Source organism: Brachycentrus maculatus, unplaced genomic scaffold, assembly GCF_059751285.1.
Source record: "Brachycentrus maculatus isolate JH-2025_06_01 unplaced genomic scaffold, ASM5975128v1 h1tg000081l, whole genome shotgun sequence".
Lineage (NCBI taxonomy): Eukaryota > Metazoa > Arthropoda > Insecta > Trichoptera > Brachycentridae > Brachycentrus > Brachycentrus maculatus.
This window is the reverse complement of record NW_028280835.1, coordinates 1,799,996-1,827,802: the sequence shown is the minus strand read 5'-3', so window position 1 is coordinate 1,827,802 and position 27,807 is coordinate 1,799,996. Positions and strand designations below refer to the sequence as shown.

Sequence of the window (27,807 nt, the reverse complement as noted above, 5' to 3'; positions counted from 1 at the left end):
GAGTTTCATTTGTCTCTTTTTATATCTATGAGCCTGTATTGAAAAAACAAAGAAGAAAATATTTTGTACATAGTCTGAGCTTTTATATTAGGCTTAAGGTACTTGTTTTTTTTTTAGAATTGCCACAAGAAAAAACGACTATAGACTAACAAAACCTGCCAAGTAGTTCGTGATTACACCACGTATAAACTATAGACTAAAGTAACGTAGTAGTCAGAGTTTCGGCTTTCCAATTACCTATTCTATATTTTTACTTTATTTGTACAATCATGTCGTCAAACATTATTCATGTATTTTTATTACTATTTACAACTATTCGGTTGTGAGAAAAATCTTTCCATTTAAATAAAAATGTGATATATATTAGATACCTACATATTTTATAATATTGAAAGTGGCAATCGATGTAAGGGGTCGTTCCATTTATTTAAAAAAATCAAACTAAAACTGTCCGAAGATAGCAGGTACAACTGTTAAAAAGTTCAATATTACCTAGCCCTTGATTATCATTTATCGGTTACAGACGCACATGAAGTTACTGCAATTTGCGAATTCTTATTATTGTAAATTACAAGAGTAATGTAAATATTAACAGACCGTCGTCGGGGCGTTTAAGTTTGATTTACACCCCTTTTACTTTCCATTTTGAATGATACTTTTGATACCTAAAAGAGTCTTTCTTTTTTATTACATATCTTCAATAAATAAATATTCAAAAATAAATTAAATAACTTGAGATTATTAAAATAACATGATTTATTTTATTAAAAATTGTTTTTCAAACTACGGATGTATTGGCTGTCCATATTCTAATGTCCAGAAATATTTATCATCGTTTCCCACTTGTTTTTCAGTCTTTTTTGTATTATCTACTATATTTTTCACTGCCTCCTTTAATTTAGGATCATCTATATAATCATTTGGATTTGCGTCATACGAATACGCGTTTTTTATTTTGTCGCGTTCATTGTTATTAGCATAATCGGGAACAAAATCATAGTCTTCTTCTGGCTGCTTATTATTACTGGGACCCTCCTCTTCAACCACTTCTTCGTCAGCTGATTCACCCTCTGATTTTTTAGGATTATCCTTTGACTCTTCTTCATCAGTTTCACTTTCTGCTCCTTCCTCCTCATCGTTTTCGTTATTGCTTTCATCATTTTCAGCTTCACCTTCATCTCCATCTGCATCATCATAATCAGAAATTTTATCCTTGTTATGTAAAGCTCTTAATTTATCAAAATATTCACTATCAAACTGCCCATAAATTATGTCAGGAAGCTTAATATCATCAAGGTGAACTGAAGTGTCACCAAGATCTATGTTTAAGTCTATTTGTGGATTAGTATCGTTACTTTCTAAATGTTCCTTACGTTTTTTTTCTACATCTTTGTGATTATAATTTAAAGGAATATGTTCAAACTGTTCTTTAGCATTTTCAGGTGCATTGTCTTGAAGCTCTTCTGTTTCGGGTTCTTCATTATTGTTTTCATCTTCAGATCCTTCAACGGGGTGAGATTCATTATCTATCCGTTCCACGCTTGAGCCACTATCCTGACAACTCCTCTTAACAAGTTTCGTACCAGATCCTGCACTGTTGGCGTTATTGCTTGTTCTTGCAATGCAGTCGGGTCGTTTATTCTGGTTGAGATCGTCGGATTCGTCGGTAGATTTATCTGAAATGTGTGATCGTTTTTTTGTTCTTTTGTCGAGTCCCAAACTCGTTTTTTTAGGGAATTTTTTGTGATGATTACTTTCCTTGATACTGTGTTTGTCCAGTTTAAAGGATTTTGGTTTGTGGATCTTTTCTGTTTCTTGGTTTTGGTTATTGCTATTTTCTTGGGCATCTGGAATAAATCCACTATCAGTATATTCTATTAAAGCTTCGTGTTCCAAGTTTCCTTCAGGCTTTTCCTGACTTACCTTATCTTCATCATCATAATAATTTTGATAATCTACATTTTCTTCGTAATCATGAGTCTGTTCTCTTACTTCGGGTTTTGGAGTGAAAGACTGCGGAGCTGTATCTTCTCTTTGGTCTTTGGGTAAAGGAGTTTCTGTAGTAGCTAAAGGTTTTTTTCCTTGGTGGCTTCCAGTAACCTGGGTCACTATGAGGGCTGCCACCTGCGAGTCATTATTGTAATTATTTTGTTTAGTTTCTACAGGAAAATTGTCTAGGCGTTTTGCAGTTCTTAAGAAAACATTGCGCCTTTTCCGGCGTAATGCGTTTTTGTAATGACCGGTTGATTTTTCTAAAGGTTCTGTTATATTTTTCTTTTCCGTGTTGATAGTTGTTGAATTTGCAAAGAAGGCTTGTGTTTCTCGTTCCTAAAATAACAAAAATATTTCAAGAGAAAAAACTTGCTTGTTTAGCAATATTTAAACTATATACTTTTTCTTGTTTTGATTTATTTCATAGTAAGGATATTGTTATTCTATAATACTATGTGCAATTTACTTACAAGCAAAAATACCGCAAAATACAACTAACACAATTTATGTGAAAATATCTACCCGTGTACCTTATACATAAGTTAATATTTGTGTGTAGGTAAAAAATAAAACAAACAATTTCATTTTGAATAAAGGATGTATTAGAAATATTTACATGTTATGTAAAATAATGTACATTGCAGGTTCCATTTAATTTAAAGTCTGTACATATTTTTTTACAAATGGCAGGGATGGGCAAAATGATTAACATAATATTTTGTATACTTATATTGTTCTTACTTATGTATTTATTATAAGTGTTTATTAAATACACATTTAAAATGTTTTCTTCCATTTCAAACATGTATTTTCCTTCTGCCCATCTCTATGTACAATGAATTTTGCATTTCAAAACAATCTAAATGCAAACAATGGCAGATTTGTAAATATAATATCTATAAAATGATTAACTAAGATGATTCTATGAATGTTGCGAATGATATCTAAAATACAAATGAAACTTAAAATTATTTATAAATAAATGAAACAAAATGGATGCATTTTGTTTTCCAATAAAATAATATATTTTTGTATCATCCTTTCCCAGCTCTTACTTCTAAAGTACAAACTAGCATTTTAGTTATAAATGCTATTGTAAAAATGGCAGATTTTAAGACTTTCTTCATATGTAATACGTATTTATATTTATTGAAAAACATTATGAATGATACAATCTAAGAATGACACATACGAATGAAGGATTAAATAAGAAATGAACAGGTAGAAGTAGGTAACGAAAATGTTTTCATTTAATAGAAAAGGTGCTTGAAAGGATGTGTGCTTAAAAATATATGGAAAAACAATAGAAGAAAATTAGTAATCAAACTACAACCATTTAGATATAATCGAATAAAAGTGAGAAAATAAAAATACAGTGAAAGGTGCGTTCTACAGCAGAAAATGTGAAGTGATTTAAATGAAGAGTGATGTGGTGAAGGGTGGCTGCAATATTACTTGAATGCTATATTGTCGATGTCTTCCTCGACAACTTGCTGTAAAGAAATTATAATTAGATTCTGCATGCATTGTGAAAATATGAGGTAATGACAGCCAAGAGTTACATTCTAAATTACAGTGCACGAACATATTGTATAGTATAGATAAGAAATAAAATCAATAAAAAGTATCATTGCCACATTTCTGGTCGCTGTAATATGGTCACAGAGCACATTTTCAGTTCGTTGCGACCATATCGCCTTCACTGCGACCAGCAATATTACATGGATATGTTATTGTCAATGCAAAGGGAAAGGAAGAGAATAAATTAGTAGCTGAATTTAAGCATAAAATGAATTATTTAAAAGAACAAATGACGAGGTAGATAAGATAGATGAAATGGAAAACTAGATTTATCTAGGGGAAGAAAAACCTATAAATTAAATGACTATTTAATCTAAAAAAATGTGTTGGTAACACAAACAATAGATAAACATAAATACATTTTTTTCTCAAAATAGATTTAAAATTAGTACTGATTCAATTGTTTCTTGAATGTTTTTTGCAGATACTTTGTGGCACATTTTATAAACTTTATAAAATAAAACAACTATGTTTTAACCACTTTTTACTGGTACACTTTTTCCAACCGGTTTCAACAAGAACCTTGTCATCATCAGGGTTTATATACTAATTCTAAAACAATTAAATACTCATAGTTACCGGTTGGAAAAAGTGTACCAACAAAAAGTGGTTAAAACCAAGTTGTTTCATTTTATAAAGTTTAAAGCTGATTCAATTGAATTAATTAAACTGATTTAGTTGACATCATTAGTTAATATACTGGATAGTTTTAAATGAAAAATCAGGATTTCTATAAAAATAATGTTTACCTTAAATGCAAATAAAGGAGAGTGGATGTGGATGTCTCATTATCAGGACTAAATAATAAGGTCTCAGAACATTTTTAAACAAAGTCGAGACAGGTCTTATCCTAATTGTCCATTCTCCTAACACAAAATCATAAAAAACGTTCATTCAAATTTGAAAGCTGATCAATGATACATAATTATAAGAAATTGGTAAAATAGGTACGTAATACATTATATTAGATGGATTAAAAAGGGGAAGTGGTGGGGTGTCCTACTTCTTGCCGTGTCGGAAGGGGTTTTGTCCAAAATTACTCACATAGGGGTTGGTTGGCACATTTAAATGGCCATTGTAGTCTGCCCATTTGGTGAAGTCCATAGAGGGAATGATTCCACTTCTGCAGGGTACTCTTGGATTACTAGATTAACAGGTAAATATACAGATCAATAATTTAATAAAAATAACATTAACAAAATCATTCATTCAAATAACTGTGATTTTAATTTCGCCAAAATTAGAAACATATTTTAAAATTTTGCTCACTCCAACAATTTTTAACAAAAAATTTTTGGAAAATATTTCGTCCTAAATTCAAAACTTCAATACGACAAGAAGCAGTAAAAATTAAGACACAGTAAGTTTTTTGTTTAAAAATCTAATAAAAATTATGAAAAAAGTAAAGAAAAATATTTAATATACTAACTGATTCAAATTACCGATTTTATTTGCTGCTGCTGTTAATTTCTTAACCACGCATTAGATTATTTTATTTGATTTTTTAAATTTGCGGAATAGATTTTTTTTCGAAATTTGCCCGCTTTAATATCGAGTTTATAAGCTTTTACTGTTATAAAGTATAGAAGAGTGTACTCCCCATAACCTGGGGATTCATTTGTCACCTTTATACTGACCCTTATCTGCACATATTGGTGTATAGGGCACTGCATCAGAGCGACATAATGTTAATTTGGTTATATATACACATATATATAAATGAATATGACTTTTAGTAAATCCGTGTTTTGGCTTACATCTCGTGATCTGGAAGAACCATAGGATAAACCTGCACGGTGTCTATGATGTCGGTGTTGTCACAGATAATACGGGCTAATCTAGCTTTCCTAACTTCAGTAAGCTGTTCAGGGGTAAACGACGATGGTTGGTTGGGGAGTTCGAACCTAGAAAATAAAACAAACATTCGTTATTTTAAAAATAATGAAGATATTTTTTCTGTAGTGTGAGTAACATGCAATATGTTTCTTCTCTCTGACGTGTTATTGTCATGTGAGTACTATTGTAGGGTCTGACATGACACTCATAGGAGAAAAAGAAGAAAGTTAACTTACCAGAATCTGTCTCCTCTTCTCGAATAAGAGAATTGAGTAGCAATGACGCAAGCGAATGTTGGTCCAAGCATGGAGCCTGGCAGAGGACGTTCGGAAACGCCTCCGGACCAGAGATCTACATCGCTAGGGTGTTCGAAGATGGACTCATATCGCTGGATGGTCTCATTGGGCATAGAGCCAAAGAGCTCCTGGAAAGTGTTGGCACCGGGCAGGCCGCAGAACTTCCTGAACTCCATGTAGCCAGGAAGACCAAATTCTCTACCACGCTGCATGTTGAACGATACCAGATCCATTCCAAATCTATAATATAAAAAAATGTTAAATGTAAACCGGCGACAAGTTCACGATATAGGGAACTCTGGAGTGATTTTGACGTAATAAAGACAGTATGAAAAACTTTAAGAAAATACATTTTAAAGAGTTTACTATGAGGGTGATCTCACTTGTCAATTAATACATTTATATTTATTTATTAACTGAATAATTTATACATTACCGTCCAGTATGAAAAATCACCCCAAGAGCGCTTTATATTTTACAGTAATTATAACATTAAAATTATATATGGAAAAAATTATTTTTTATAACAATAATATGTCTTCAACGGGTTTTCTCGTGCCAAGGGCACATTTTACAAAACTTATTTTTTAGAATATTTGTTAGATATCTATAAAAATAAGTACGAAAAAATTGAGTTTTAATAATAATGGATTATTACTAATAATTTATTGGACGCCATTTTTGTAATATACCTCAAGAGAGCTTTGCTGTGACTAGATTATAGAGAATTGAAAATGATACAAATGATTTGGTTAACAAATGCGTTTTCGACTTTTCTTAAGATCATCTCACTCTTACTGTTGGTGGAAAAGCATTAGGCATAGGGCATATGGAACAACACCAAAGGCATGCTCACGCTGGTCGCGAGCTGGTAATCTTTAAAGTAAAGTTTTTACCTTGCACCAGGTTTCTTGAACAAATGGTTGGTAACTTCTTGAGTGATGGAGTCATCCATAGCCTGGGCGACTTGGTTCATAAGTCCCATCAAGTATTCGTCAAATATACCAGCACGGTACAAGTCGAATGGTCGCCTGATCAAATCGGATAACCGTTTTGAAGCTAAAACATAATTATTATAAATACATACATACATTTTATTGCTTACATATATATTTACTATTCAAAGGATTTTGATATCAGATTTTATTTTTAATGTTAGTACATAACCATTTAATTATTTAAATTTAGTCTACTGGTTTCGAGATGTACCAGTCTCTTCGTCAGGAAAATCATTACACCTACTTTACTAACAAGCAACACTATCAACTCACACAGTTATAGGTTCACCTATGCCATATGCATTAAAAGTTGTACCAATGACGAATCCTTAGTGCATGTAGGTACAAATAATAATTTGTTTGATGAATATTTTGTGTAAATAGTGCTATGACAATGGTGGATAGTGTTGCTTAAGCAAGCGCAAATGTAGTGATTATCCTGACGAAGAGAAACGTGTCGACTGAAATTTCAGTAATGGGTGATAAATTTGTTTAATTTATATGTTATTTTTGACATAATATGCTTGTATTTGCCGAATTACAAAATAATTGTCAGAATTACGAAATAATATATTTACAAAATTTTCAACAAAATTAAGTATGATCGAAAGTACAATTGGAATAAAAATTAATTATTTGTACAGTTGCAATCGAATATAATATATATTAATATTATATTATGTAATCGAATATTAATATATTTATATCTTATTATTATTCTCTGACAACTTGTAATGTTACAGGAAGATGGAAATTTAAAATTGGCAATATTCATGTAATGACAATTTTCTTTCATTTATGTACATAATAAATATTAAATCTACTTAAACAAAAGAAGCTTTAATTGACTGATCCTTCAGTAATTTAAGTTTTCATTCATTTTTCAAAACAGTGCATATTTCACCTAATCAACGAGTTAAGTGAGTACTTATCTCCACAAGTGTGGTCAGTAAATTGGGTTTAATCCATTTCTGGAAGAAAAAAGTGTAATAATTTCTGACCAATGAATTTGTGGGCCTTCGACCATCTTTCGACAGCGGTAGGTAACAGCGAGTGACCGAATCTGAAGGCTGCAGCGGCAAATGCGTCTATTACACTTGGGTTGACGTTCTCATCATATCCATCCCAGTAACCCTAGAAACAAAATATAAATTAAATTCCGAACGTTAAAATTTGATGGATACATAAAGAATTGTCACGTTGGTATACCTGCAAAGTGTGGAAGAGATAGCCAAGAGTGATGTGTGGATTCATTCCTATCATACATAGTTTATGATTCAACCAACCAACCAACATGTAATTAATGAAGACATTGTATATGTTTAAGTGTTTCTTTTCTCACCTGTTTAGAACCCCTAAAGCATATATTTTCAAACCCTCATACGCACCCGATGGTGCATAAGGCAGTGCATCATATAAACGCAGTGTTAACCTGATAGTTAACATATAAAGAATTAGCTCCACATTAGAATTATTTATATCAATAATTATAAATAAATGTGTGAATGTGTACTTATATATTTTTTTTAACAAATAAATGAAATAGAAAAAGAATATACTGAAAATGGAGATTGTCAACCGGAGTCAAAAGTCGTTAGAAATAAAAGTCCAAGGTAAAGTTAAAGTTATTACCTTTACGCGGTACCTTTTCACTGTAATTCCAGCCCTGAACTACAATGATGCTGTAATTTGTTTAAAATTTGTAAAATTATAAGGTAAGTATCTTAGTAAATGCTTTCATACTTCCTTGTTCAGCAGAAGTCCGAACTTCTCCATAACTTCTTTTCCCAGGAGGATTGGCAGGAACTCGTTGTAGGTGATGTGCTGGATCTCGGCAATGACGATTCTCCTGGCTTCCTGGAAGGTGGTCTCATCGTCCCAGTGAGGATTCACCTCGCCCAGTCCTCTAGCCACCCGGTTGTGCTCTCGGGCCATGAGGGTGTGCATGCATGTCAAGACTAGCTGCTCGTTCACGCGAATCTCACCTAAATTGACAAATAGTTCGATTATGATAGTATTCATTTTGTAGAACTTAACTAAAGTCTTAGAGCATACTATTGTATGGAAGCGAAACGTGGACTGTCGGGCAGGCAGAAAGGGGGCGGCTGGAGGCATTTGAGATGTGATGCTGTTGGAGATTCATTGGCCAGAACATGTGGGGAACAATGAGGTTTTAAGCAGGGCTGGGGAGTCTTGATGCTTAATAAATAAAGTAAAACAACAGCGAGCCAAATAGATAGGCCATAATATAAGACATCCAGACCTGCGTATTACGATTGGGGAGGGCATGTGTGAAGGCACAAACTACAGAGGACGACCGCTTAACCTACATGGACCAAATTATCTCCGACGTGCGCTGTAGCAAATACGCCGAGTTGGAGAGACGGGTGGAAACTGACCATTATGTGTAGTTGATGACTTATTTAAAATAAGATATTATGAGAAACCTTTTTTTTATTATTATTAATTTGATTTTAAAAATCACCAAAAAGTAATACACAGCATAAAAGACATATTATATAGTAATTTATGTAATAAAATAAAAACATTTTTTAGGCAATATACTATATATTGAATGTAGTATGAAACTAAATACCAAAAATATTGAGGAACACTATTATTAATTAATGAACAAATAGTAAAAAAATCTTAAAAATACTTTATACCATTTTGAGTGTGTCCAAATACTTGTTCACAAAATCCGGATTATCTCCAATTACAGGAGCTATTTTCATATTATTTTTTGACATCTCATCAAAGATGAAGAAGAATATGGAAGTCTGGGCATTTACGGGGCTTACGACCGTCATAGGCTGGTTTAAGTGATCACTTTACACACATGTAACATTCACCAATTCTACCCATTATTGACAACCACACTACTAAAATTCTTGGAAGTTCTATATATATGAACCAATTTAGAAACCTTGTTCATGAATCACTAGAACTTCACTAGAGACATCTATTGGTGAGATGTAAAGAAGCTTTTTATTAAGCAGAAACTCTTATATTAGTATGTGAGATCCGAATCCTGGATTATTATTGGAATCTTTGATGAGATGTCAAAAAATAATATGAAAATAGTTCCTGTAATTGGAGATAATCCGGATTTTGTGAACAAGTATTTGGACACACTCAAAATGTTGTAAATAAATTATCTGGTCAAATTATAAGCTTAATAATAAAAATGAAAATGGTATTTTCTGGCGTTTCTCATGTGTGTGATTATAATCCAGGATTCGGATCTCACATACTAATATAAGAGTTTCTGCTTAATAAAAAGCTTCTTTACATCTCACCAATAGATGTCTCTAATGAAGTTCTAGTGTTCATGAACAAGGTTTCTAAATTGGTTCATATATATAGAACTTCCAAGAATTTGAGTAGTGTGGTTGTCAATAATGGGTAGAATTGGTGAATGTTACACGTGTGTAAAGTGATCACTTAAACCAGCCTATGACGGTCGTAAGCCCCGTAAATGCCCAGACTTCCATATTCTTCTTCATCTTTGATGAGATGTCAAAAAATAATACTTTATACCATATTAAGGTAGGTCCATAAATATATATTTGCCATTAGTGATTTCTGTCACATTGCATTATTTGAGTGGTTGGATTCCCCTGTATATGCACATAATTTTTAATTATACGCATATGTAATAAAATTTACATGGAATAATAAATTACTTAATCTGAATATGTAATACCTTTATTAAATAAATACGCTGTTTATAAAAAAAATACTCTTCAGTAATGCAAATCTATACTTGTACTTTATTCTTTAATGCATCTTATTTTTACATTTATATATGAGGAAAAACTTTAAGCCAACTTATAGTTGTTATTTTATAATAAATATTATGTTAACAAGTTTTTTTGAAATCCTTCTCTCGTTTGTGAGTGATTTTGTACAAATCATAAGAATAACTTAAAATTTTATGTTTATAAAATAACAGTTATTAAGAATTTCACATACTTTAATGGAAAGTTTTGCAGTTCATTTTTCAATGTTATTAAATTTAATCGTGCTTAATGAGGCATGAAAGCTTTCCAGAAATGTGTTGTCTATTATTAATCCTACGTATTCCCATACTTACTGTCCATATTTAGGAATAATAATGATATTAGCATGAAATAAACGCAAAGGCGTTAGTTAGTCTTGCACAAAAAGTCATAATTAAATCATAAGATGTATTGAACCCGTGACTGACTGTCATAAAGTTTCCACCCACATGTAAATTAATATTTAAAAATGGTGCAAGAAAAATGGTTGTCATTATTACAAGCGGTCACAGAAGTGTTGTAAAACTTCAAAATATAATTGAGTCACGTCAATACCTAACAATTATTAAGCATAATATAATATTTTAAATCAAGACCATTACGAAAAAATCGCAAGGGCGTTTGATTTTTTAGTATTTAAACTCGTACGTATTGAATTTGACACGAAAATTGCAGGATTTTTTTGATGATACGTTTTTGTTTTAAGTTCTACTTAAAATGAAGAGGATATGCAATAATCAACTAACCGGCTTCAAAACAGTACATAGACTTGTTGGGTCTGGTGCATCCTTCATCAGGAATGTCTAACTTCAAGGGAAGAAGATCCTTGAGTCCATATTCTTCAAATACAGGATTCATTCGCAGCAGTCCACCCACACCTGATCTCAATTTCCTATAAATCAAAGTAAAATAAAATAAAAACATTTATTTAGCCATTACAAAGTAGCGTTTTCTTGCGAGATTAGTGAGGTGAGCGTCATCCCAAGAAATATACCGCATAAAGACCGTCCAATGTGTGAACAGCTTATAAAAAAGTATCACGTAATTTATCGCAAGAAAAAGTATGCATACTTGATAACGCGCGTTCTCCTGTGTCCTACTTAGGAGGTCAGGCATTTCTTCTGTGAATTTACACTCACTACATTATTTATAATTGTTTTTATATTTGTATACTTATATTGTATTTAGGAACATTTTTAAAATATGTTTTTAATAAAGGATTTTTTTAAAGGTCACTCTAGATTCAAAATACCCCCCATCAAGAAAATAAGGGTTAGTAAAAATATTTCATATCGATTATTACAAATATACTATACGTATTAACTAATTGAAGTAGAGAAGACCTGCAGACGCTGGTGACAAAATTGTATAATGTGTGCAAGGAAAGTGATTTCCTGATGAACAATTGTTGACAATTCTTAAGTTACGGTTTTTGAAAAAAAATCTTTACATCTGGGTGTAAAAAAACATTGATATTTATTAATGGGAAATTATAGAACAGAATGATGATTTCGTATATTTGGGGAGTATGTTTTCTAGGGATGGAAATATTGCCTTTGCATACCCCTGCGGGGAAGCGATGCAGTGTTTAGTTAGTTAGTTTAATTGATCAACAAGAAATTTAATATAAATCATTGTGCATTATGGCCAAGGCCAATTAATTATACATAGTTATTATTTTTTCACATAGATAACTAACCATAAAAGTATATTATTAAAGGTTAAATATTCATAGTTATCAAAATTATCGTTAAGAAATCGTTAAACATCAAGTTATTGTTTATTATTATATTAATTTATCTTTTTATCAATATCTTTTTATCAATATTAAATTAGCAGATATATTTTAGTACCTACGTAAATAGGCGCCAAATTATAAATCTTGTTCGGTATTTCAAGAACAGATAATTGGTTTGAAAATTACCTGAGATGATATAGCATTTTGTTTCCGAACGGTTCATTATATTTGAAGGTTGAATATATTATTTTTGATTAAAATTAGATACTAAAACTTAAAATACATACAATACAAATATGACATTAACAGTTTTTCATGACTATAAACGAATGTATATTTAACAGATTAATTTGAAAACGACAATGCAATCAAAACAATTGAAAATCCTAAGTGATAGCAGCTGTCAAGAATCATACTGTCCGCCATGAGCAATGTTTAGTATTGCATGTGTTACTGTTACGTTCAATAGATGGCGCAGCTATAAAAATGTTTTACTTGTCACAGATAAAAATATATCACAAACGAAGTCACATCCTTGGAGGACCACTATTAGACTCCGAGAAGGTGAAGCTCTTACCACCAAGACAGGTCGTGAGCTACATGACTCACGTAGGTCTTGAGAGTGAGCTGTGTACAGAGGGAGGTCACAATAGTCGCAGTGACATAAGGGATGCAAGATCCCTTGGTCTCATATTTAATTTTAAATACCCTCATGTTTAAAATAAAAAGGGTTATTATTTTGCAACATAAATATTATATTAGTGATGGTTAGATGTATGTTACTTTCATTAAATTATATTTATGTACCTACAACTAGCGAAATGATAATTTGTTTCATTGTTTACCTGGAGAATTTTTCAGATACTCCATACACTGTATTTCCATCTAGAACACCAGTCAATGTATTGAACTGTTGACGAGAACCTGAAAAATGAAAGAAAAGAATTAGAAAAAATATATAAAACTTACTTTTAAATAATTTTAACGTTCATGACCAATCCTTATTATAAAAATAATAATTGAAACAAATTATCTGAGTTAATACAAAATCAACACATCGTTGCTGAATGCGCAATATCTCGAATGTGCAATTTTTTCTAAATGTTTTATAAAATAAGTATTCTCGTACTTTTATTACTTCAACTGTGCTCATTATATTATCCTTACAACATTTAAAAAATGCAAAATTTCCCAAGTGATGGATCTTCCAAAAATAAAAGTTGGTTTGTTCTTCTGTAATAAACATATATCAATATATTAAACTAGCTTACTGGAGTCACTTACTATACTTAGTTACTTGCTCATACCCAATATTATATAAACGTCAGAAATAACGCATTTATAAATTATTTTACAATATTTATTGGACAATTTATATTAGGCCATTTTCGTGAGGAATATATTATTAATATGTCCCAACCTTAATAGAAGCACATTTTTTATTGGAGTAAGGTATATATGTACTTCATAAAATTCTCAATTGATGGCCCTACCATCAGCCAAAATTTAACATCTTTCAAAATTACGACTAATATGTGAATGGAATCTAATAACAGTACAAACATCTTCAACTTTAAAAAAAATGCATTAACAAGATAATACATTACACAAGTGTATAAAACGAGCACTTAAGCCAGTTAAAAGCCAGATCATAAGCCCCGGAATGCACATACTTCCATATAAAAGTGATTATCTACTTTGTATTTAGTTAAGCATGATCGTTTTGAATGAGTATCTCTTTTGCAGTAGTGTAATATTACCATACAAATAAACAATAATTTATGTGCCAGCAAATGGATTCGTGTTATAATGTGACAGACACGTTTCGTGTACACAATTATACATAATATTATATAAGTAAAGTTACCACCGACCTACTCAAAATTCATATGCAATCATGAACAAACTAGGGAGCCTCGTAAAACAAACCGCATACCCAACTCGCGGCAAAGGCAATCGAAATCAAAGGCGATTTTAATATTAATGCATTTAATGATCCAAGTTGCAATATTTGCCGATATCAGCCTCGGGTTACTAATGCGTAGGAACTTGCAATATGAGACGAAATCAGTCCACCCGCGGCTATTTTTCGCCTAAACATGATCGCTGAACATTATATTCCTTATATGTATATTATTCGTGTCAATCGATACACGGTTAGTATAATTTTCCATACTTGGTTATTAAATTTGGTCGTTTTAATAAAAGTCGAGTGGTTTTGAACGTAAGCGATTTTCTTTGCCTTTCAAATTCTCGTATATCGGGTAATGATTAACGATTGGCAGATCGTAAAAATCGCCGCTAATGTCGGTCTAGATATCCATATAAAGACTAAGACTCTAATTGATTATCTTGCCTTTTAATACGTATTTAACGAGCGAATTTTCTCGTATGGTTGCTAAACTTATTTTTCTCGGTGCTATGCGGCGATTTTTTAATGGAGATATCGAAATTGTCCTTATTGCAAAATATCGAAAGGTGCATTCGGTGATATGAAGGGCGAAGGCGAACACTCACGGCAAACTACAACCTGTTCAACCGGTATGGTTTATATATTAAATACCTTTTTTCGGTGCTGGATTCGAAAAGTGGAGCAATATCGTCCCAGTTGTACCAAATCCAAGTGCATTATGGCCTTATGAATCGTGTGAATCAATATTATAACATAACTGGCAAACATAAGTATAAGTATTTTCGGAAAAATGTTTACATTTAAACTTTATTTTCCTTCAATAATAAAGTTTTTTTTAACATTTCAAAAACATGTTCTTTTGCTATTTGTGCATATTCTACAAGAGTGTTTAAACCCAAAAAATAAATCAAACATTTTAATTACTCATAAATATGTTGAAATAATAAATCATTTACTAATATTTGAAAGTAGTGTGTAATTTCCATTCTACATTAAAATTACACAAATATTTCACAGCGCTATAAATGTATATTTTTTAGAATATGTGACGATCGTAACATTGAATGAAGGACAGTTTTTTTTAAATCCCATATCATGACTATACTAACTATGCTTGAAACAGTAATAGTTTAAATTGTAAAGATCGTTATACTTTTAATTGGCTATCGACTCTCACTGATTGAAGCCGCAATAAATGAAACAGATTGTGGGCTATAATTCTAGCGCCAATGGAGCTATAAATTACGATTTCGTAGGATAGCGAATAGACAAATCAACTTCCCACACAAAGGGGAGAATCCAATCGCTGAATCTCGATCGGAGGCGCATTTCGTAAGAGCCATCACCTAGTTATACACAACGGCAGCTGACTAGCGATGTCACAAGACTCTGTCACTTGACAAATGTGTTCAGAATTTAGATCACAGAGGAATAAATCGGATCTGCAATCGTCGAGCGAATCACTGGAAAATTTTCCCGATTGACTAAGATAATCTAACAGTAATTGGTCAGGGACATCCGTTTATGCAACAAATACATACATACTTGTATCTCGCTGATTGAGAGCGATCTAATTTTAAAATACTGAGGTGTTACAAGTTACAACATGGAAAACGTATCCGAATCTAGCTTCCAGCCTTTCTAGCACGTAGACGCGATGCATTTAGAAAATGTTATTAAAAGTGCTGTATACGGCACTCATTAGCTACAGTAATTAGGCAATTAAGAAACTTAATCAATATTTGAATCTAACCACGTTTAATATGGCGTATAATTTTAAATATCATACTGCACACCCATTAACCCGATGGTTGCCAGAGACGAGATATCTCGGCAAATGGCGGAGTGCCCGTATGGCCAGAGACGAGATATCTCGTCAGTACTTTTGATGACGTATTACTCCGCAGTTTTAACTCATATTGACAATCTGTCAAAAACGGAACATACATTGCCATCAGTTGAAGTTGTCACAAAATATTTTATAAAGTTTTTAAATACTTTTAAGTGATTTATCGGTATCACTTTCAGCTGACAGTTGACAGATGTCATTAGGGCTACCACTCAAACCACTTGAAATATTGATTATTTTAATCGATTGTTTTGAACGCCAGGGGTTTTTATTTTGCTCAATTTTTTTGTGTTTTTCTTATTATTTCAAAATATTCCATTGATAAATAATAGTTGTGTGTTAATATTAAATTTAATAAAAACTTGCGTGTGCGACTTAGTGTGACAACCCTGAAAATTTGAAACTGGTTTAACTTCAAGAATAAAACTCTAACAATCGATGCGGGATATAATATTTGGTAAGTAAATTATAATTCAATAAAAACAACAAAAAAAAAATCTTTAGACAACTTTTTTAAAAAAAAAAAATACTTGGCCTGTTGAGCACTGCCGCGTAATTTATTTGCGGCTATGAAAAGGTTAACAAACGTTGCGAAAACGTACATTAAAAACATAATACGATTAATCATATTTATCTGCTATATAAACGATCTGATTCAAACTGGTGATAAATTAGTAATTATGTTGTATATTTTCAATTAAAACTATATTATTTCTTTAAACAAACGTTTGTGTAGCGGAGATAATGATAGGTTAAGAAAAACACGCAAACTTCATTCTGCTAAATAGTGTCTTATAACAAAACTATTACATATCCAAATTGTAGAATATCAAAATTTCATAACATCCAGACTGTGAAGGACTCGATTTATAAACCATATACAAATGTAGAGAGATTCAAACAAGTTGTATAATTGAATACAACGTACTCATATCTTATAATAGATTTACCAAGCTTTTAAAATTAATGTTTTTCGAAAAACATACAAATTTCTTTCTTATAAATTTTCCTTTAGAAACTCTTTTCCCCTTACTATATTTTTTTATATGGGGCCCAGGATGTTGATTTATGAATTATTTATATAAACAACATCAAAAAAAGTATCTTTATCTAAAAAACATCTTCAATGAAATCTTCTTCCATGACAAAATAAGAAAAACTCTTAGATTTTAAAGCATAAATGGATTTTTTGTTTGATCGTGGTGTTTCCCGTTTCATGCAATTTATTTTTGACTTGAACATTGATTTTTCCCATTTTCCTCCCTCCCGTCCCTCTTTAGGTATTTTTACAAATACTTATAAATTCCCAAATAAAATATTTAAATAGTCAATATAAAATGTTTATCAATTGCGTACATTGCGTAGGTACGTCTTTTAGTAATTTGTCTCTTTATAAATGAATAAATCCATTGCACTAGTTTTACAATTTTATTTTATATTTCATTCGTAGAACTCACCAAGTCTGCAGCCGGCCCTCGGCGATGGGAATCCTCTCACGAAGTCAATGCACTTGACGTTGAAGAGACGGTAGAAGTAGTCATCATCAGGGATCCTCAGCTCGTTGCAGTAGGGGTGCTTCTGGTGGGGTGGTCTGTTGCAGCACTCCTCGGGGTCATTGCGGTTGAAAGGATCTATGAAAAAAATATCATACAAATTAAATAATAAAAAAAATTTAACTTCTTTGGTGGTTGTTCGATAATCATGAGTGAAATTTCAAGGACGCGTCACGTTTATTAGGCACATTTCGTTATATGAGAGTGAAGAAAGATAACCTAGAGAAAAGAAGAAAGATAGCTATAATTTCTGTTGCCACGGGTGTAGAGTAAAAGAGAGCGAGGTTAACACAATGAAACAAAGCAACAGATCTTAATTTCTGCTTCATAATAATTCTTATTAAAACCCTTATTTGTTTTGGCGCTGTATCAGATCAATGCAGTGATATCTTAGTTAATTACATTATAAATATACATACATTTTTTATCAGATGGTGCGCATCATTTGTACCGGGTCGATATTTGAAATATTAATCATGTAACCGACTACCGTTATTTTTATTTGTACCAGTTAATTCTACCATAGTAAAGTAATATAAAACTGCACAAATGAAGGTACCTACCTACAACACTGAAAAAAACCTATGGTATGGTTTCCCAAACGATGAGTCGCGACCCACTGGTGGGTCGCGAACTCATATTGAGTGGGCCCTCGCTACTGCACACATGAATTTAAAAAAAATAGGAAGTGGTAAATTTGATATTTCATTCAGTTATTTATGCCCTCATTTCTCTAAGACAACTAAAAGGTGGGTCCAAAGATAGGATTTTTTTGTTAGATGGGTCGGATCCCAGTCAGCTTTGGGTAACTATAGCCCAAGGTTAACTTCACACAGAACTAAACCTATGCTGCAGTATTCAAGTCAAATGATTTGGATTTCGACTGCTCATGTACATACCTACTTGTCGATTTTGGTAATCAAATTATCATCTCGACTACCTGAAATCCCCGTACGTGTAATATAGCCGTGTGTGAATTTAGCACAACCCGAACCACACAGTTTTCATCTGAGCTGTTCCGATAAGCTTTTTAATAAAGTATTGTACTCTCCTTGACATATAAAATTATTCAAAGTTGACAGTATAATCTAAGACATCAACAATGAGTTAGTGATTTTACCCAGTTACTGTATATAACATATATATATTTTATTATTGTTCTTGATGTTCATATATAATAATATGATACGCAGCATATCATTACAATAATTATACTCTTATCTAAGTGCTCAATATTCTGGGGATAATTGATATATCGAATCTCTCCATTATTGTGTTCATACCTATTCGCGTTTTGTGAACATTTAAGAAATGATTGATTATAATTTTTGTGACCTTTTGCTTTCGAGTTGAGTTATAACCAAACAATAATGATATTGAATACTGTTATTACAAGATGTGTGTGGTTTAATACAGTATTACAACACATCGCTGAGTATGTAATCTTAATTGCCATTGATCTCGTGTGGAGGAAGACCAACGTGAGAACAAAGTACCACCTGATAAGTGCTTAATCTATGTACATACTCAATAAAATACAATGTGCTAACATATTTCCACCTCATTTTTCCTACATATAGTTGCCGTATTACATAAAAAGTTTTGTTGACGGATCAATTATGGTATTTCTGTATATATATATATATATATATATATATATATATATATATATATATATATATATATATATATATATATATATATATATATATATATATATATATATATATATATATATATATATATATATATATATATATATATATATATATATATATATATATATATATATATATATATATATATATATATATATATATATATATATATATAAATATATATATTAAAGATTCTTTTAAATACATAAATCAGATATTTTGTGGTTGATAATACAATTACAGTTACTCCAGAATCCAGAGGCGCGATGTGTTTGCAATATTGTATTGATTTAGAAGGAAAAAAATGAAACTATTGATTATGTTTGAATACACATATCGCTCACTCCTTTCAAGAACGTCATAAATCAAAATACTTGATTTCTCAGGAGAACGATTTTAAAGTTTAAAAATATAACACAATGTATTAAAAATAAATATCAAGCCACTTATTGAACTTTTTACTGTGCAACATATCTTTTTAGGTAAAACCTGAAGGTTTTTTCTACTTTTGAAAAATATTTAATTTATTTATAAAAATAATTAAACAATACATTTTCTTCAAAATACGAAAACAACATTTTCTACCCTGTAGCGGGTAAATATTAAGTTAAAAATATGCCTCTTTTGCTGGGATATAGTAAATTTTCTGGGCATTCTGAAAACATGCACAACTGAAAATTGAGGATTTTTGATTTATGACGTTCTTGAAAGGAGTGAGCGATATAATATCAATTTCACTATTTTCGACCAAGATTTTTAAAAATAAATTTATAAAATACAAATAGTGAAATAAATGATCGGAAAACTGAACTATCTCTTAAAATAACACGCTCAGTCAAATATAGTATCATACTCATTTTTTAAAAATAATATTTTTTGTTAAAAATCGACTAATTTATGCAAAAATCGGAAAAACAAAAATTACCCATCGCTAAACACTTTGAACTATAAATTAATTAATGCAATATTGTAAAAAATAAATATCTGGTCTTAATTTGTTATAAAAATGTAAATGTGTGAGGATACTGTCTCTAATAACTAGCACTAAATTAACAGTATATTTGCATTCATCGTCAGTTTTTCTGAATGAATATTTTTTTCTATACGCATATCATAGATAAAGATGCCTTATCTTTTGTTTTCCTCAATGATTTATTTTTTGATCAGGAAAAGGACGTTCAGATCAGTGAAAATATAATTAATTAACATAGTCATTTTGAAAGAACAAGGTCGTCTGCCGGCCTTCGTTTGAAAAAAGGAAGTTTTGGATAGATGACATATACAACATTAAAAACGTACAAATATAGATATATATCATTAATCAAAACCCCGTCGCTAAAGAACTACACTTATAATAATACATACTCCCTAATCACGACTAATACGGTATATGTATTACAGATGTAACACGTGATTCAAATATTATATCGTTAAGTATGTTATATCATATACGTAAATATAATCTATGTATGCAAATAAAAATGTTAATATTTTTTCCCTTTTTTTAAATCTCAACATAGATGAAGAAGAATATGGATGTCTGGGCATTTACAGGGCGTACGACCTGTCATAGGCTTGGTTAAGTGATCACTTCACACACACCAATTACCTGTAACATTCACTAATTCTACCCATGATTGACAATTTCACTTCTCAAAATTTTAAACTCTTAGATATATTGATCAATCTCGTGACGCAGTACGCGCGAGTTCACAACAGCCATCTATGTTGAAATGCGGAAAGCTTTTATTCATCTTAAAAACATAAAAAAACTCCTAAGCGGAGATAATCCAAATTTGTGAACAACTATTTGGACACACTGAAAATGTTGTGAATGTAAATGTTCATTTTAAAAAAAATCTCCATGTTATTTACCGATTACTTAACAATTTGAACAGAACGTTGCATTTGAATATGCGAGTTTTTTGACATATTAATTGGACTATGCTTAAAAAAGGAAAGCCAAAAAGGGTTAGGCGTTCAAGCAAACATATGTTGTATTAGGTAAGCTATTCGAACGGTTGGTGTACATAAGTAATGAAATTGAATGTCGTTGATGTATTTTTATTTGATAAATATATCAGACGCCGTAGCAACCTCTATGATAAGACTCTAAGAAAGGTGAATAAAGCGGCTGTAATATAGTGGTGTCTAAAAGAAGGAATTTGGAAGAATTAGCACATGAATATTGAAAGCAAAATAAAAATACAAAAGACACGTGTAAGATCGTTTGTCGCATATAGGAAAGAGACCAGAGCAGACACAGCGAGAACCAAATCTCTTCTAAGAACTTCAGAAATGAGGATATTGAGGTGCATAACCAAAAACAAGTTAAGATGTAGAATAAGGAACACAGAAATCGGAAAATGTGTAGTATGGAGGATATAGTCAGATGGGGAAGACAGCGAAGACGATTCTGGAATGCTCATATCAATAGAATGACTATGCCGAATTGCCTGGCCTGAATTGCCTGAGTGGCCCGAATCGACCTTTAAAAGAATCCAAACGTACGAAGACCACCTGGAAGACGTCCAAAGCGATGGCGTGGTAGCTGGAAGTCCATATCCCAAGAGACGGATAACGGAAAAGACAGATCCTCGAGTCTATACGAAGGAAGAAAAAAAAACATTCACAAAAACTAATTTCTTGCAAAAATCTAATCAGCCGTTATAGTATGAAGAAAAAAAATGTATAAAAAATCATCCTATGGACTCGATTCGGTAAGGTTACAAGTTATGAACATCAGTTTTCTTGCGAAATACTTAACGATGAATCTTCACTCGCGATTTTAATGGATTTAGCTAGATAATGCTGCAAAAAATAATCTGTAACGATTTCGAAATTTGCGCCATTAATAAAAGAAATAATTTATTACCGAAGATTAAAATCTATTCAGCTATTTGCTTTGGCAATAGAACGCCTTCTGGGATACGTCCATGATCATTGCATTCAGTTATCATCTGGCATCTACTCTGATCGTTTGGTAATCATTTATGCCGTATGTATATCTTGATTTGAATGCAGACAAACTTTGAATCAAAGACTGTTTCGGACTAATTTAGCGGATCATGGCCCAATTTGAGTAATTGGATAATAAAGTTCACCTATCTTTGACCTCCGAAGATATGCATATCAATTCAGTATCGTATATCTATAAATGGAGTCATCACACCACCTGTGCATAAAAATTCGACGATGTACAACAGTGTACAGAGTATCTTGACTACTATCAATGTTACACGAGCTGGAAAAAGAATTTCATGAACAATGCTTAAAATACGTCCATTTTTTGTAAGAATACAAATACTGAAAAATAAGCAAATATTTTAATGAATTGAATGTGTATTTTTTGTGTTTTTTTCCTATTCAAATATAACACTAAAATATTGTTATAAAACTCAAAACTGGATGAAATACTCATTATCTCTCTGGATACCAAGACAGGTGGATTATTTAAGTTGACTCTTATTATTTAACTTGACATGATAAACATGTACCTACATTGGTAGTTTTATTTCATATTGTAATCTTTTTATTGCAATATATTTATATTCATATATTTTTTAAAGAGATGTACGCATAGGCTGTAGCTTTATACAAAACGAAAATCGGAGGAAATTATTAGAAAAATATGTTTAAAGTACCATAAATGTTCATATTTCAAAATATGTTTAAAGTACCATAAATGTTCATATGAGTATGTATCCGATTTGATGAATGGCAAGAGAGATCATTTACAAATATTTTCTTTGTAGAAATAACTTTTTGTTTCGTCAATTACTCTAAAATATTTCTATTTGTGCTGATATTTAACCATCCATTTCCTATGTACAGTATGTATAAGATTAATATAGCTTATGTCATTTTCAAATGTATACGTATCATCGTGTTGTATGAGACTAATGACTTTACCTAATGGAGTTCCAGTCAGGGTGTAGTCGTGGTCCATGAACTGTCCCCAGGCGATGACCATGACTGTTCCGGCGTGGTCGTGGAACCCATCGTCAGGGTGCATGGTGCGGGACACCACCCTGGAGAGAGGGAGGTCTCGCCCGGTCACGGACACTCTTGGTGCGTTGATACCGTCAGCGTACAGGGGAGCAATCAACCTGGGATATAAAATAAGAATTAATTTTTAAATTAATTTATTTGGAATATGCATAAAAAATTAATACTTCATTATGAAGAAATGTGCATTTTATCAATTTTGCGTTTAGAGTTGTACCTGTGCTATATGTATTTAAGTGGAACTGCTTTTTCTATAAAAGGTAACAACTATATAACTTTTTTCAGTTTTATTTTATATGACCAGTTACCGACATCGTCGTACGACATGTCATTTACAACATATGTTGTGAATAAATTAACTGGTCAAATTATAAGAAAAAATAAATTGAAAATCACGTTTTCAGGCGTTTCTCAAGTACGTGAATATAATCCAGGATTCGGACCTCACATACAAATGGAAATAGTATCTGCTTAATAAAAGTTTTCCCCATCCAAAAATAGGTGGGTGTTGTGAACTCGCACATATTGTGTTACGAGTTTGGTCAATATATCTAGATGTTTAAAAATTTTTGAGAAGTGTGGTTTTCAATCATGGGCAGAATTGGTAAATGTTACACGTGTGTAAAGTGATCACTTAACCAAGTCTATGACGGTCAGAGTATTGTGTTTGTCAACCATGGGTAGAATTGGTGAATGTTACACGTATGTTAAGTGATCACTTAACGAAGCCCATGACGGCTGTAAGCCCTGTAAATGCTTAGACTTTCATATTCTTCATCTATTTTGAGTTGGCAAAAAAGAATACATTAACAATAACAATCGTACCAATACACATACCTTTGAAAGGGTGTCATGGAGGCTCCCCAAGTAGGATGGTCCAGGTTGGTGCAGAGCCCATCGAACCTCCTGTACTTGCCGGCTCTGCACTCCACGTGCGACAGGAAGGGCGGGCACACCTCCCTGATGAGGGTCTTAGAGGTGTCTATCAGAGGCAGACCCTTCTCAATATCTTCGTAGGTAAGACCGTACCTGAAAGAAATAAAACCGGTATAATTATTAACTCCATATTTTTAATGTGCTTTGGATACCCTATCGGAATTAAGAAACCATTGTGGCGAATCTCACTTATCCTGTACATGACCGCACGAAGAAACCCCATTAAAAAACCACGTGTGGTCGAGACCCAGGATTACTGCGTCTGACGCTTGCGTCGGTAGCTCTGTAGGTCTTTTGATCTCTATCCAAACCCAAGAGAGAATAGGACGCCACATCAAATCAAAGGTTTGACAAATTAAACGCTATATACTGGGCTTTTTTTCGTATATTGCGGTGGTACGGGGTTCCGGCACCTTTTTTACAGATTTTTATTTTATTATTTAAATATATTAGACGAAACAATATTATGATAATTACAATAAATATTTACATACTTAATCAAAATGATAACATATGATATTGTAAAGAATATTTAAATGATATTTGAATATATTTTTTTAGTAAAAAGCTTGACATGAAGTGAGTTCCGAGATTTTTTTGTTTAAAAAAAGCCCTGGTTATATATAATAATATGACAACAGCATTTAGCCTTTTTCACAATTCACGATGAATCCTGGTCACTGGTCAAACAAAATAAAAGCGGACAAAGTTATATTGCTGTTGTTTTATTATATAAAATGCAATTTCACTAAGACATGTCAGTAGGTACAAAACACAATCGTTAATAACATGAAGTAACTTTGTTTAAATTATCAGTCCTGCCCACCAGTTTATTTGATCTGCCTATAAAATATAATGCAATGGAACACATCACGCTCTTATCCCGTATGGCCAACGTATTACTAAAAAAAGTTCTATATCCTACCCCATTATCTATTAAGTTATTGAGTAATAGAACTATTCAATAAATTAATGGATAAAGCGACTATCGATGATTGGATAATAAAGGTGGGTAGATAAGAAATGTTATTTATCGGCCATGTCATCTATGATTGCATGACTCATTAAAGACAAGAAAAAAATGCATACTGTGCATACAATTAATAACACATGTCGCTCACTCCTTTCTACATCGTCATATATAAAAAAAACTTGATTTTTCAGGAGATCGTTTTTAAAGTTTAAAAATATAATAAAATGTATTAAAAATTAATATCAAACCCATTATTGAACTTTTTACTGTACAACAGATCTTTTTAGGTAAAACATGCATGTTTTTTCTCCATTAGAAAAATATTTAGTATATTTAAAAAATAATTAAACAATACATTTTCTTTAATCGCTTTTGCTGGGATAGTATAGTACATATTCTGGGCGTTCCGAAAAAATTCACAACTGAAAATTGCCGATTTTTGATATATGACGTTGTTAAAAGGAGTGAGTGATGTGAGTGTGTGTGTACAAATATGATAGAAATGGATGCACAATATTAAAAATATTGTGAATTTAGAACTTTTAAAATTTTGTTTTTGCATAAATTGCTGGCATAGTATCTATCTAGATAATTGAATAACCCTACATTCTTTCCAATACATTATTTAAAAAAATAATTGCGTTTGATGATAAAATCTTTAATCCGAAATAACGCAAGTTGAATTAAGGTCCCAACCCAATATTGCAAATTTCATGATTTTCATCGTAAACCTGTTGTTATCGGCAGATAATCGAGTATGTGTTACATATAAACAAACATAATTCAAAAAGCAAATTAATTTATTTTGGGTTGTATAATACTAATAACGATCATAATCGTGTTCGTGATAAAAATAAATATTAAAAAACATTGTAAGTACGTATGTATATACGAATGAAATATATTTAATACCCAGTAAGGATGTAATAATTACATGTTTTGTGCACGATTTTTAATATGTTTTAATGTAACAGGTGCATATTATATTATATATGTACATAAGTATCTATGTAAGTAGGTTCAAAAGTACTTTTTAAAACAAGCTCAGTACATAAGTTAAAAAAAATTATTTGGTAAATTTAGTATTTCAATATCGAAGTATGAATGTAATAAATGTATATTAATTAATATATAATTTCAATATATAATTAAAAATGTATATTAATAATAAGTGAGGTTTTTTTTAATTGCAAAGTTTTTAATTTCAATTTTATTTGGTAATCACCCAGTGAAAGGATGTGTCTGCCAGTTGCAGTGATATGGTTATAAATTAAACTAGGATAAAACTTATTAAACAAGTGTTTTCTTTAATCATTGTAACAAGTCTTACCACAAAGTTAATGCCGAAACAATAAATAAAATAAAACTTATTTGAACAAAGTTTTGTTTATTTCAAACTGTCACCTCTCTCTCTCTCTACACATTTCTTTTTTTATCCCACTTACTTTTTTATCCTTGCTGTTGCCTTTCTTATTATAAAATGATGAATTATTTTAAATTCTCTACTGTAATTTTTCTTATATCGTATAATCTACATGTGAAATTTTTAGAAGTAACATCTGCATACTTATCTAAACAGCTTTAATAGGTTTAACCATAGGCAAAACCTTAGCCACTTATTCTAGTTTGTTCTTGGTTGGTTGATGTTACAAAGCTACATTTAAAACAATAAATTGGTCTAATATAGGTACAAACCGTTTATACGAGAAGTTAAAATAATTTAATATTAATAAGAAAATCGAAAACCTTAACAAAAACATGAATCTAAAACACAAGAAACAAATCTATGATTGGATAAAATCATTATATTCAAAGCTGTTTTTTTTAAGCAGAACTTATTTTCTCATCTTAAATAAAAATTGGCAAGTGAAATTCATTACAATTATTTATAATCTCACACGTAATACACCGGACATTGAGAGCCATTATTTTATATTGTAATTTCCATATTCATAAACAAAGGTATAATCAACAACAAGAAAAGGCTATCATCCAATTTAAACCCGTTCGTACACATTTTAGATAATTACTTTATTAGATATAAGATTACAGTCATTTGGATGATTTATAACGCAAATATTAGATGCAATATTTACTAATTTGTTGGCTGGATATGCATTATTATCTTAAACAGGATTTGTGCAGGGATTGTCAAAAATCGTGTTCGGATTACAAAGGTGTATTGGACAGACACGACGTGCATTTGTAAAATTATGACCGAGATCATATATTTCGATACGGTTTAATATAACCTTTAAAACGAACCATTAGTATCAATATTATTTACAAAGTCATAAATGCAGTTTACTTAATTTGATTTAGTTCATTTTAGAATGGAAAACCCCTTCAGGCGCTAGCGTTTATTACTAATCAATTCCATAAAATTGGAATTTTGCAGTTGGCCAATCTAACGTATACATTTTCCATGTAAAATAATCTCACATAATAAATTCATGTGTGTTTATGGTACATTAGAAAAATAGTATTGATTGCTATGTCCTACGGTGATTTTAAAATTAATTGGTAATAAATGACCCTTTACGAAATTAATTAACAAGTAACAGGTATGTTAGATTATGGTATTTAATTTATGAACTACTCACGTTATTAAATGTGTATTACATAATATTATGGAAAATCAGTTCATGGAATGGAATGAATTGAAATCATGTATCCAAGGTGTATATTATAACTA

At 31.3% G+C, this 27,807-nt stretch overlaps 1 protein-coding gene across 1 annotated transcript in view; it reads right to left on the bottom strand.

The window, feature by feature from the left end:
• Nucleotides 1–4,475: 4,475 nt before the first annotated feature.
• Nucleotides 4,476–27,807, bottom strand: part of LOC148310974 (peroxidase-like) — a 77,360-nt gene continuing 54,028 nt past the window's right edge. Inside the window, exons 5-15 of the mRNA XM_088257379.1 lie at nt 24,041–24,232; nt 23,108–23,304; nt 17,442–17,615; nt 13,069–13,147; nt 11,232–11,377; nt 8,447–8,688; nt 7,705–7,837; nt 6,602–6,764; nt 5,646–5,945; nt 5,331–5,477; nt 4,476–4,717 (exon numbers count right to left, since the gene is read on the bottom strand). Of these exons, the coding sequence (XP_088113505.1) occupies nt 4,573–4,717; nt 5,331–5,477; nt 5,646–5,945; nt 6,602–6,764; nt 7,705–7,837; nt 8,447–8,688; nt 11,232–11,377; nt 13,069–13,147; nt 17,442–17,615; nt 23,108–23,304; nt 24,041–24,232 (1,918 nt within the window). The 3' untranslated portion in view covers nt 4,476–4,572. The remainder of the gene's footprint in view (nt 4,718–5,330; nt 5,478–5,645; nt 5,946–6,601; nt 6,765–7,704; nt 7,838–8,446; nt 8,689–11,231; nt 11,378–13,068; nt 13,148–17,441; nt 17,616–23,107; nt 23,305–24,040; nt 24,233–27,807) is intronic.